General features: G+C 48.9%; 1 protein-coding gene across 17 annotated transcripts in view; it reads left to right on the top strand.

Moving 5' to 3' along the window:
- The window catches only part of PTPRM (protein tyrosine phosphatase receptor type M), an 847035-nt gene extending 836047 nt beyond the window's left edge, over positions 1 to 10988 (top strand). For all 17 annotated transcript variants that reach the window (XM_065534197.2, XM_065534199.2, XM_065534198.2 and 14 more), the window contains one exon: positions 10238 to 10988. In XM_065534197.2, the coding sequence (XP_065390269.1) occupies positions 10238 to 10291 (54 nt within the window). In that variant the 3' untranslated portion in view covers positions 10292 to 10988. The remainder of the gene's footprint in view (positions 1 to 10237) is intronic.
- The last annotated feature ends 444 nt before the right edge of the window (positions 10989 to 11432 follow it).

Genomic DNA, 11432 nt, shown 5'->3' on the forward strand with positions numbered 1-11432 from the left:
CCCTCCCTGCATCCCGGCCTGAATGGTAAAGAGTTCTACCACCATGGAATTCCCAGTCTTCCAGGACGGAGGCAGTTGAGCAAAGAGTGGCCATGCTGTCGGCGGAGACCTGAGTTTGGGCCGGCAGAGGATAGAAACAAATGCATGAATGAAATATTCTGACTGTGGCTTCGTGCAGTAGTTAACCTCAGTAATTCAGGGACAGGTATGCAGCCTGGAGACTCTGGCTGGTACTTGGGCACAGCTGACCTTGATCAAAAAAAATGTCACTTCCTTCTCACTGCAGCCTGAATTAAGCAGATCATTAGAAACAGGTCCTTGCAGGCCTTTCCTGTAATGGCTCCGGCCGCAGCTTTCATCACTCACCAGGTTTTACGGGCAGGAATGATGGGGCTTTTACCAAATCAGTGGTGCACGTTAGAGGACGGGGGTGATTTTTCATGAAATAAATGGAGGCTTAGGTGGCTGAACCAGAAGGGAGCTTGCAGTCCCAACCCACGATTCTATAATAACTTAGGACTTTGTGTAGTTATGTGTGACCCTAATGGAGAAGATGGGATTTCTGGGTGCCCAGACCAAAGGTCAGCACCAGTTGGAGGATAAGGTCAGGGTCTGAGAAATGTAGGAAAGTTTTGCAGTTTCCGGAGAAAACGGTGACATATCTGTCACGGTGGCTGTTAGGGTATTAGATAATACCGGTGACAGAGAAAAAAGTCACTGTGCTCTTCTCAGTGGGTTTGAAGCTTCCAGAACTGAATAGGACCTGTTGTCATTTGGTTTTGTCTGTAAATACGACTTCTGTTTGGTTTGGTGTTGATACCTGTGTATGTTGGCTGAGATAATTAGCTTAGGTCAGGGTGATAAAGTCTGGTACAGTTTTATTGGGCATCACAGGCCATCTGAGGCCCGAGTGTGTCCTAAGCACAAAATGTTGCGCCAGCAGCTGAAAAGGGCAGTGTCCTGAGTCTACTTAGCTGCGTCTTCAGAGGATGACGAGCATGTGCCAGACAGCCCTGGGGGCGCTTCAGGCTGGGGTGCAATAGAGGGGCCCTCGCCCTGGCCCCACCAGGTCTTATACATCATGTGTGCGGCTGCATCCCTCATGGGCCCTTCCATCCAGAACAGGCAAATGCTGCCGCTCTATCCTCCCTGCCAGGGCGGGCGAGCGCACAGAGGGACGCTGTGTCTCTCCCCATCTCTCTTTGCAGCTCTGATTTTTCTAAATTGCTTCTGAGTGGGAAGATGCGTCGGTTCGTGCTGAAGCATGGCATTCTCCAGGGAGATCCAGAAAGCCCTAAAGAAGTATTTCTGCACATTTTTCGCTTTGGGGGCTCTGGAGAAAAGCCAGTGGATTGCCAAGAGGCAAAATAGTTTCTAATACAAGACTAGATTTTTTTTTGTATCCAGCAGGGGCAGCTGCATTTTTCCTGAACCCTTTTTCCGCCCTGCTTCTAAGTTATCCATCTCTTCAACCGGCCTCAAGTCCCCATCAAAGAACTGGGTCCCAGGAGGGTGGACACGGACAGCACAGCCTGCGATTCCCCACGACTCGCCTAGTTAGATTCAGAATGGGTCCTGGCACCTGAGCTCCTCTGAAGCGACTCTGGCTGCAGGAAAGCCGCTGCTTCACCACGGCAGCTCCCTTCTCACTTTTGCCTTCTTTAATGGCTTTTGAAGTTCCCAGGCTGTTTTAACATAGAAATGGTCTTTGAGGGCCGGGCGCGGTGGCTCAAGCCTGTTATCCCAGCACTTTGGGAGGCCGAGACGGGTGGATCACAAGGTCAGGAGATCGAGACCATCCTGGCTAACACAGTGAAACCCCGTCTCTACTAAAAATACAAAAAACTAGCCGGGCGAGCTGGCGGGCGCCTGTGGTCCCAGCTACTCGGGAGGCTGAGGCAGGAGAATGGCGTGAACCCGGGAGGCGGAGCTTGCAGTGAGCTGAGATCAGGCCACTGCACTCCAGCCTGGGCGACAGAGCGAGACTCCGTCTCAAAAAAAAAAAAAAAAAAAAAGAAATGGTCTTTGAGGGCAGAGCTTGCCTAGAGAAACATAGTATCTTCTTGCCTAGAGAAACACAGTATCTCCTGCAAGGCGGTGGGAACTTTGGAAGACTCCCCCGCACAGCCTAGTGCACTGCCCAGGAAATGAATAACTGGCACATGCCTTGGCAGGTCTGACAAAGCTGCCTCTGCAGGTAATTACACACTTTAATATGGAGTGCAGTGGTGTGATCATAGCTCAAACCCCTGGGCTCAAGCCTTCCTCCCACCTCAGCCTCCCAAGTAGCTGGGACTAAAGGGGCATGTGCCTGACTGGTTTCTTATGTCTTTAGAGATGGAGTTTTGCTATTTTTCCCGGGCTGGTCTCAAACTCCTGGCCTGAAGCAGTCCTCCTGCCTCAGCCTCTCAAAATGCTGGGATTACAGGCATGAGCCACGGTGCCTGGCCTGGCATCTTATCTTAGTTCCCTGCCATTCTGCACGTATTTCTCAGCCTCTGTTCTGTGCGCAGCATCACTGGGCATGATGCAAGAAAAGTAGAAGATATGGTCTCTCCCACATGGAGCTTAGAACTCACTGGAGACGCAAAAGTCCTCCCTGAACCTCAGTTTTCTCATCTGTAAAGTGGGAATAAGAATATTAAGCCTTGCCAAGCACGGTGGCTCACCAGCACTTAGGGAGGCCAAAGTGGGCGGATCACCTGAGATCAGGAGTTTGAGACCAGCCTGGCCAACCAACATGGTGAAACCCTGTCTTTACTAAAAATATAAAAATTAGCCAGGGCGTAGTGGCAGGCACCTGTAAACCCAGATATTTGGGAGGCTGAGGCGGAAGAATCACTTGAACTCAGAGGCAGAGGTTGCAGTGAGCTGAGATCACACCATTGCACTCCAGCCTGGATGACAGAGCAAGACTCCTTCTCAAAAAAAAAAAAAAAAAAAAGGAATATTAATTCAGTCACAAAAGGCCACATATTCTATGATTCCTTGTCTGTGAAATGTTCAAAGCAGACAAATCCATGAGACAGAAAGTAGAGTAGTGGTTGCTGAGGGCTGGGGGAGAGGGAGATGGGGTGACCGCCAATAGGCCCAGGGTTTCTTTCTGAGGCGATGGGAATGTTTCAGACTTAGATGGTGTACAACTCTAAATATACTGAAAACCACTGAACTGTGTTAAAATACAAAATTACAACACACTTAATTTGAAGATCTAATTGGCTTGTATGAGTGACCCTAGAATCAGGCAAGATGTCATTCTGTAAAATAGAACGAGGGCTCCAAGGAGCTGCTTGGAGGAGCAGCTTTCTAGAGAAGAGGAGGCTGCTTTCTAGGCAGAAAAGGGCTTGGGAAGGCAGAGGCAGGGAACACAAAGCAGACTGCTTGTTTCAAACTTCCTTCCATCACAGGGTTAAAACAGAGGTGCTGCTTTATCATGGCACAGGATGAAAACAGGGGCTGCTTTTTCACGGCAGCTCGGGAACACCGGCCTGCTTCTGACTGGTTCTGCACTTCTCCTGATGTTCCGAAAGCTGCCCTGTTTCAAAGTTCAGTTGGATGGCGGCGTGGCACTTAGCACGAGGAACTCCGTTCTGGTTTGGTCTAGTCTGTCAGGGCCTCATCCAAGCAGTGGCCTCCCATGAATTTTATTTAACAACTGTATCCCTTAAAGGAGCCAGTTTTATGGTATGTGAATTATATCTCAACAAAGCTGTTGTTTTTTAAAAAGTAACATCAGAAACAACAAAAAAGAATACTATTCACAGAAGGCTACGGGGCTTTTCTGTTTAGGGAACTCGTCCGGAGAGTTACTTGTTACACTCAGTCATCTTCACAAAAGCCGGGGGAGGTGCTGCCGCTGCACCCCCTTTACAAAGAAGTCCAGCATTTCATCATTCGTGCAAGCCAAATCCGGACCCCAATCCCTCCTCCCAGCTCCAAGCCTGCTGATGTTCAGCCACCCCAAAAGGAGCCCCCCAACCTGTCTCCCAGCCTGGAGGCTGGACACCAGCGGGGCTCTCGGGGTTCATAATGGGTGGAAAAGGCAAGGGAAAAAACCAACAACTAAAAGCCATTGGACGAAAATTCCAAATGGAATGTAGCTGGATATGCAGTCCCACCCCACCTGGGAGTCTGAAAGGGAGGGGCCCGTAGGAAGGTGATGGTCATAACCCCTCCCTGGGTTGATTTGTTACTCAGTTGCCAGGAGGAATCCAGGAGAAAGGGTGGTAAAGCAGTGTGTGCTCTCGCACCGGGAGAAAGAGGGCACAGGTAAGTGTAGGGGACTTGGGAACAGGGCAGAGCTCAATCAGTGTGTGTGCTAGCTTCATCTCAGACCAGGTGTAACGGGAACAGCCCCGTCCACCCCCACATGCCTTGTCAGATTCAGAAAAGAACGTGTCCCTCGTGGTTCTCAAGCCTGGCTGCCCATTGAAGTCACCTGGGAGCTTTAGAACGATTCTCATCCCTGGGCCCACCCAGTGACTGATTCGATTGGTCAGAGGCCTGGCTGCAGCAGCCGAGTGTTAAAAGACCCCGTGAGTCTCTCATGCAGCCTAGCTTAAGAACCGTGTCTGCTCTAGACGCGCTTTCAGCCCAGGCTGCGCATGAGAATCTGCCTCTCCGCTTGCCACTCCTGGGGGAGCTTTCAGAAATACCAGTGCCCCAGCCCACTTCAGCCAGAGGCTCTGGGATGGAGCCCCCGCCAGGCAGGATGGACGTGCCACAGGGCTGAGAAAGTTGGTTTGGAGGGTCCCCGGGCCTTTCCCTTCCCTGCAGTGCCACTGCAGCGGTGCGGCCGTGTTCACAGCTCGCTGCCCGTCCCCCTCCATCCCACTTACTCCAGAGCCAGCCCCGTCCCGATCTGCGCATCTGCTGCCCAGGTCCAAGTTGCCCTCTCTGTATCTGAGAGCTGACCCTGCAGACTCAGCCTCGCCTCCCCTTTAGTAAGCCAGCAGTGGACTCACCTACAAAATACAATGTGGTGTGGGGCCTACAGCTCTCGCCCTTGTGCCACCACCTGGTGTGTATAGGCTGCCCCTCAGTAGCTCTCGCTGTGAAATTTGCAGCCAGTTTAACAGGCTGTGCACGTGTGTGTGCACGTGTTGGCGTGGTGAGTGCAGGAGCTGAGTGGGAATCAGAGGTGAGCTAGGGTCCCCAATCCACCCTCCAGGCACCTTGAATCCACCCATAGTCTGTCTTCCTATACTCTTGAGGAAGGTTTGTAATAATTTTTGCTAATACCCCATTCCCTTTCCCCACCCCTAGATTCCACTTGCCCAGCCCGTGCCCCACACTCAGCACCAGCCAAGCCTGGCTCACAGGAGTTGCCCAGTGAGCATCTGCTGAGTGACTGAGCATTCTTCTCTGCAGCCAGACCCGATTCCATCCTGAGGCACCCTTTGCTGTCCTCTCCAACCTAGGGGAGGTTGTGGCTGTGCTCAGCAGGGCTTCAATAAGGAACTGGGCATGGATTTTGCAGGGGGCTTTGGTGAAGAAAGTTCTACCTATGTATTTTAAAGATAGAGTGGAAAGGAATGAGCCATTCATCATTCCAGGGGCATGCTGCTGTCTCACTTGAGCGGGGATGTGAATTTATTGGTCTCCTTGGCACAGAGTGACTGGCCACAGCCTGGCTGGGAACACTGAACTGAAGGATCCCACCACGGTAATAGGGCCCAGCCCGCCCTCCTGGCAGAGCATCATGCAGAAGAATTTTTCCAGCCCGAAGGATCTGTCAGTACAGGGTCCAGCCAAAATCGTGGAGCTTGCCTTACTTTCAAAAGCAACCAGGCCAGCAGTGGAGGCTATTCTCTCTGAATCTTTGGAGGCCATTGACGTGCTGTTTGAAGTGCCCATGCTGGCCGCCAGCCTGAGTTCCTTAGACATAGGCAGCCTGCGCAGACAACGACAGGGCTCGGGCCACTGATGGAGGCCCCCAACGTCACCCACTGGTGTGCTGGCCTCGTGATGCCCTTACCAAGCGAGCCAGTGGCTTTTAACAGCAAACCTCAATTTCCAGCTTCCTTGCAGGTTTTGCTTTCTCCGGCTCATAGGTCCAGGAAGTCTGATCGGGAGCGAGGCCAGTGTCAGGGGCCTTGGTGAGGAATAGCAGCAAGTCGCCCTGGTTATGGTCTGACCCAAGGATGTGAGGCGGAGCAGTCCAGGCTCCCACCTGAGTCCCTACTCAGGGCACCTCCTCATGACTGAAGGCAGCTAATGTCGCCCAAATTGGAGCACTCAGGACCAAGGCGTAAACGTTCCTTTTTCCCCTGGAGCACAGGGATGGCTCATGTGGCTTAATTATACCGTTCAAAAGCGAGTGAGCTGAGAGAGGAAACTGCAGAAGACAGGCCTGTACCTGGTGATCAAATGTAATCAGTTTCCAGTGTCGGAAGATTCAGGCATTTACCCAGGTGCTTGGGGGAGGGGGCACAGCGATTTATGGTCTTCCTTCTCCTTCCCCTTATTTTTCTGATTCAGAAACCAGTCATCACAGAATCTATGGGGACTGGCCGCTTGCTCAGGAAGGATAAGGTGGGAGAGGGAGAATTCATTTTGAAAACTACAGTCATGCCTGAGACAGGGCAGCTTCGGTGACTTCCAAGCAGCAGCTCCTTCGAAGCGAAGCCCAAAGTCCCTCCTGAGTTTCCAGCCTGTGTTGTGGCCTGAGGGCCGCAGCCACATCTCCCCACTAGGTGCATTTTAATATGTTAAAAGGATGGCTCTGAGTAGGCACTGAAATGAATTGCACAATTAGGCTTGTATAAAATCATTTTTATGCAGTAAGGGATTGGACCATGTAGATTTCCATTACAAAAAAAATTGTTCCTGTGATTTACAAAAGCGGAGAAATGACGGGAGCACTTCATAGCCAACATGTCAGCCTGGTGATCTGACAACGTGGCCTTTTGGAATTTTGAAATTCAAATATTTTGAAAATAAAAGTATCAAATTCTGAAATAATAAATACTAGAATATGAATCAGAAATCTGATTTGCCTAGGGCAAGTAATAATTTTTTCCAGTTAAAAAGTTAAAAAAAAAACTTCTATCTTTATTGGCATTTCATTGTGTATGGAAAAAGTGGTCTATTTAAGGGAAATGACAGGCTAGCAAAATATTTGTTATTTGCACCAGGAGATAATTTTAGGAACACCTTCTCATATGTCATCAGACTTACTTTAAAGGCAAACCAAGTCCTAAAGTTCTAAATTGAGAAAGCTGGAAGGGAACCTTAAATGTGATCCAACCCCCTGTTTTATGACCAGAGGGGACTGGATTAGCCAGGATCTCTGGGATGGTTAATAGGACCTGAGGCTCCTGGTCAGTGTGGAGCACCATGACTTTCTAGAAAGCAAAGAACAACTGGATTCATGTTTCCTATGTCAGAGTCTGCCCAGTTCCGGTCCCACCTGAGCCCTTGATAGACACTAAAGGTAGGATTCACATCATGGAATAAGCATTTTTAATAAGGCTTTATTGGAATATAATATGTATACCATAACATTTCCACTTTTAGATGGAAACAATAGACACTGGGAACTCCAAAAGCAGGGAGGAGAGGTTGAAAAATTACCTACTGGGTATAACGTTCAGTTGTAATCAGTTTCCAGTGTTTTGCATTCCTACCAGCTGTGTAATGCACTATGAACATTCATTTGGGGGGTGAATACCCTAGAAGCCCACTCCCCACCATTACATGTATAATACCTGTGTAACAAATAAGCACATGTACCCCAAATTAAAAAAAATCCCCTTTTAAAGTATGTCATTCACTGATTTTCAGTATATTCACAGAGTTACGCAACCATCGCCGCAATCCAAATGTTTAACATTTCCATCACCCCCTTAGTCCCCTCAAAGAAATCCTAGACCTACTTGTAGCCACTCCCCGTTACTCACTTCCAGGCTCTGGCAACCACCCATTGGCTTCCGGTCTTTATAGATTTGCATATGCTGGGCGTTTCATGGAAAAGGAGTGTGTGCCCTTTCAAATCTGGTTTCTTTCACTCAGCAAATTCATCCATGCTTCAATTCATCCACGTTGTAGCATGTATTAGTACTTCATTCCTTTTCATAGCCAAGTAATATTCCACTTTATGGCTATACTGCATTTTATTGATGTACATTTGAGTTATTTACCTTTGTTGGCTGTTGGGAATAATGCTCTGTGAACATTTGTTTACAAAGTTTTGGTGTAGACATACGTTTTCAGTTTCCTTAGTTGTATACCTAGTAGTAGAATTGCTGGGTCATATGGGAATTCTGTGTTTAACCTTTTGAGGAGTTGTCAGACGGTCTTCCAAAGTGGTTGTGCCATTTGACATTCCCTCCAGCTGTGTATGAGGGTTCGCTTTCTCCACGCCCTCGCTAACACCTGTGATTTTCTTGCCACTGATGTTAATCTCGTGGCACTGTCAGTGATTGAAATGATCTCCTTGTTCTCTGTCTTTGCCTCTGGATCGTGACCTCCCAGAGAACTGACTGTGTCATAAAACCCCCAGTCTCTAGCAGTACATGTGTATTGAGTTGGATCATATGCTGCTTGTCTTCGTGTGTACATGCGGCCGACTTAGACTCTCAGCTGTGTCAGTTCTGAGCTAGAGACTGTTACATTACCCAAAGAGGGATAAACTATGGCTCTTGTCCTCAAATAAATAGGTTAGACTACTACTGGGGTATTTACAGAACAGTGTAGGTGAAGAAAAGGAAATTTCAGTGACAAATTAGGAGGCACTTAAGAAATACTAGACATTTTCCATTTATTTGGCAAAATGAAAAATAATAGATGCATTTCCTTGTTTGTGGCTGTGATGGGTAGAGACGGTGGTGCTGAACCTCGCTCGCACATGTGGAAGCTTGTCTCCGCCAGAGGTGGAAGAGAGCCTTCCAGTTGCGGAGGCGCTCTCCGGGGCCGGGCTCCTGCCAGGTGACAGCCCTGTGTCCCGCTGCTGGGTTCAGAGACCACTCCCAGGCTTGGTTCTGTCAGCACACTCCATGCATACAGGTGCAGAATGCTCTCCCCGGCCACCCGAGACCACACCTCAGCCAGGACCTTGTGTAGGGCTCGCTCAGGCCAAGGTACATGATCCAGGAAAGCTGAACTCAAGAAAAATGAATCCAATGCTGGGTGAGGTGGCTGATGCTGATAGTCCCAGCTAATCAGGAGGCTGAGGTGGGAGGATTGCCTGAGCCCAGGAGTTCGAGGCTACGATGAGCCATGATTATGCCACCACCCTCCAGCTTGGGTGACAAAGGGCCCTGTTTCTTTAAAAAAAAAAAAAAAAAGAAAGAAAGCTAGGAGGGAGAAATTAATTCCCTGCCTGATGAAGAACTGGTCTGTGGGTCCCAGAGGATCTCAAACATTTCCCCTTCTGTACCTTTCCTCGTCCTGTTGCCTCTGCCTGGAATGCCTGTTGTAAGTAACTGGTGAGGATGGCCATATACTATATCCAAACTAGGGCACTTTGAGAGTGAAAGAGGATTATGCCAAGACAACAGGCAGCGGCCAGGACCGCCCAGGGCAAACCAAGGCTGCTTCCACACTCCGTGCATCAGTTCCATCCTCTGGGGAAGGTGCTGTCCACCTACTTCCCACTGCCATCTTCCCTGAGAAGACCTGCCCTCCCCTGAGCCCACCGCACATGATAGGGACCATTCCGCCTCGTGTGTTGTCATTGGGTTACCTGTCTCATCCTCCTCACTGGATCATGGACTTCTCAAAATCAGGGACCAGGTCAAGCGGCTTGGTATTCAGGAGGTGCTGATGAAATTCTCATGAGATTGAGGAATTCCTACAGACTGAAAGTCAAAGGTAAAACTGGATCACGCGTAAGGCCTCGTCTAGGTACCAAGGGCCTTGTGAGAGATGGCACGAAGGCATTTCCTCAAGCACTCGTTACCTTTTCTTCTATCCCTGACCCTCCTGCACGAAGCTCAGTATGTTGATATCCTGGAAATCACATGTGTGGACAAACATTTAGAGTTCTCAGTGTCCAGAACCTCCCGGGAATTCTAGCCAGCACAGGTAGCAAAATACCTTTCACCCAGCATTGTGGGGAGCATCTCCAAACAGTGAATGTCTCTGGAGTTCAGAACCGTGACTTTCTGATTCGTGTCTAATTCAAATGCTTCCCAGATTGATGTCTTCCCATTAAGACCCTACTCTACAGTAATTGCTTTACTAGGAACAGCGTTGAGATATTCTTGAGCTGACACTTTCCCCTCCTGTTTTCCAGGATCAGTACAAGTTCTGCTACGAGGTGGCCCTGGAATACTTGAATTCTGGCTGATGGCGTAAACAGCTCTGCAAACAATCCCTTTCATACCACAAAGCCAAGACGTTCCGTGGTATTTGTGCAGAAGAGATGAAGACTTCTCAATATGCTTATTTTGCTTTGCATAATTGGCTCTTTTTAAGAGCCCAAGAAAGTGTTTCTGAAACTGCTTGCACTGCCCAATCCCAGTAATGCTGCTGCCTGACAGAAACACACACACAGCCACAGTCGCCAAATCCCGTACTCCTTGCCACCGGCTTCCTAGAGCAGCGTAGACATCTGGTAAACTGAAGAGCACAACTATATTCTTATGAAGGAATTTGTACCTTTGGGGTATTATTTTGTGGCCCGTGACCCTTGTTATTGTTACAGCTGAGTGTGTTTTTGTTCTGTGGAGAATGCTGTCTGGCATTATGATAATATATTATTTTAGGTAATATTTGTACTTTAACATGTTGCATAATATATGCTTATGTAGCTTTCCAGGACTAACAGATAAATGTGTAATGAACAAAGACATGTTGTATGAGTCGTCGTTTCTATCAGATTTGTATTGTTTCCAAGGGAAAAGCTTGGGGGAGGACTCAGTTCACAAAATGCAAAACTCGACGATCGGATTCACGGACCTAGAGCTTTTCCATGTGTTTATATTGTAAATATTTTTGATTTCATCAAATTATTTATTCATTAAAAGAAATTTTTGTGAAGCACAGTGAGTGACCGTCATTTTTCTTAAGGCCTGGAAACGATTTTCTGTATGATGTTACTCTATGTGAATTCTCAACTCAATAAATGATGACCCGTAAGCAGCCGTGGCGTGTTCCTGGTGTCCCAGCGCACAGGCGGTGGAGGCCGCACCCGTCACGCCAGCGCACAGGGGGAGAGAGTGCTGCCGGGGCCTGTTTGTCGGAGCAGGTAGGGTAGAGTTTTTTGAGAGAGTGTTCGTCAGTGAGAGCGCTGGGCCCGTCACAGTGGCCTGCCCTGGTGCTGAGAAGGCTCAGCCATGAACCTGCACCGTAGGGCATGAGCCCTGACCTTGTGGGGCAGCCAGGCCAGGGGCCATGGCAGGGACTTGCTAACTGGAGCATCCTCTTCCTTTCTCTATTTCCCCTCAGTCTCCAGGGGATAATATCTCTCTTCTCTATGCCTCAGGCCA

Source organism: Macaca fascicularis, chromosome 18 (assembly GCF_037993035.2).
Source record: "Macaca fascicularis isolate 582-1 chromosome 18, T2T-MFA8v1.1".
Taxonomy (NCBI): Eukaryota; Metazoa; Chordata; class Mammalia; order Primates; family Cercopithecidae; genus Macaca; species Macaca fascicularis.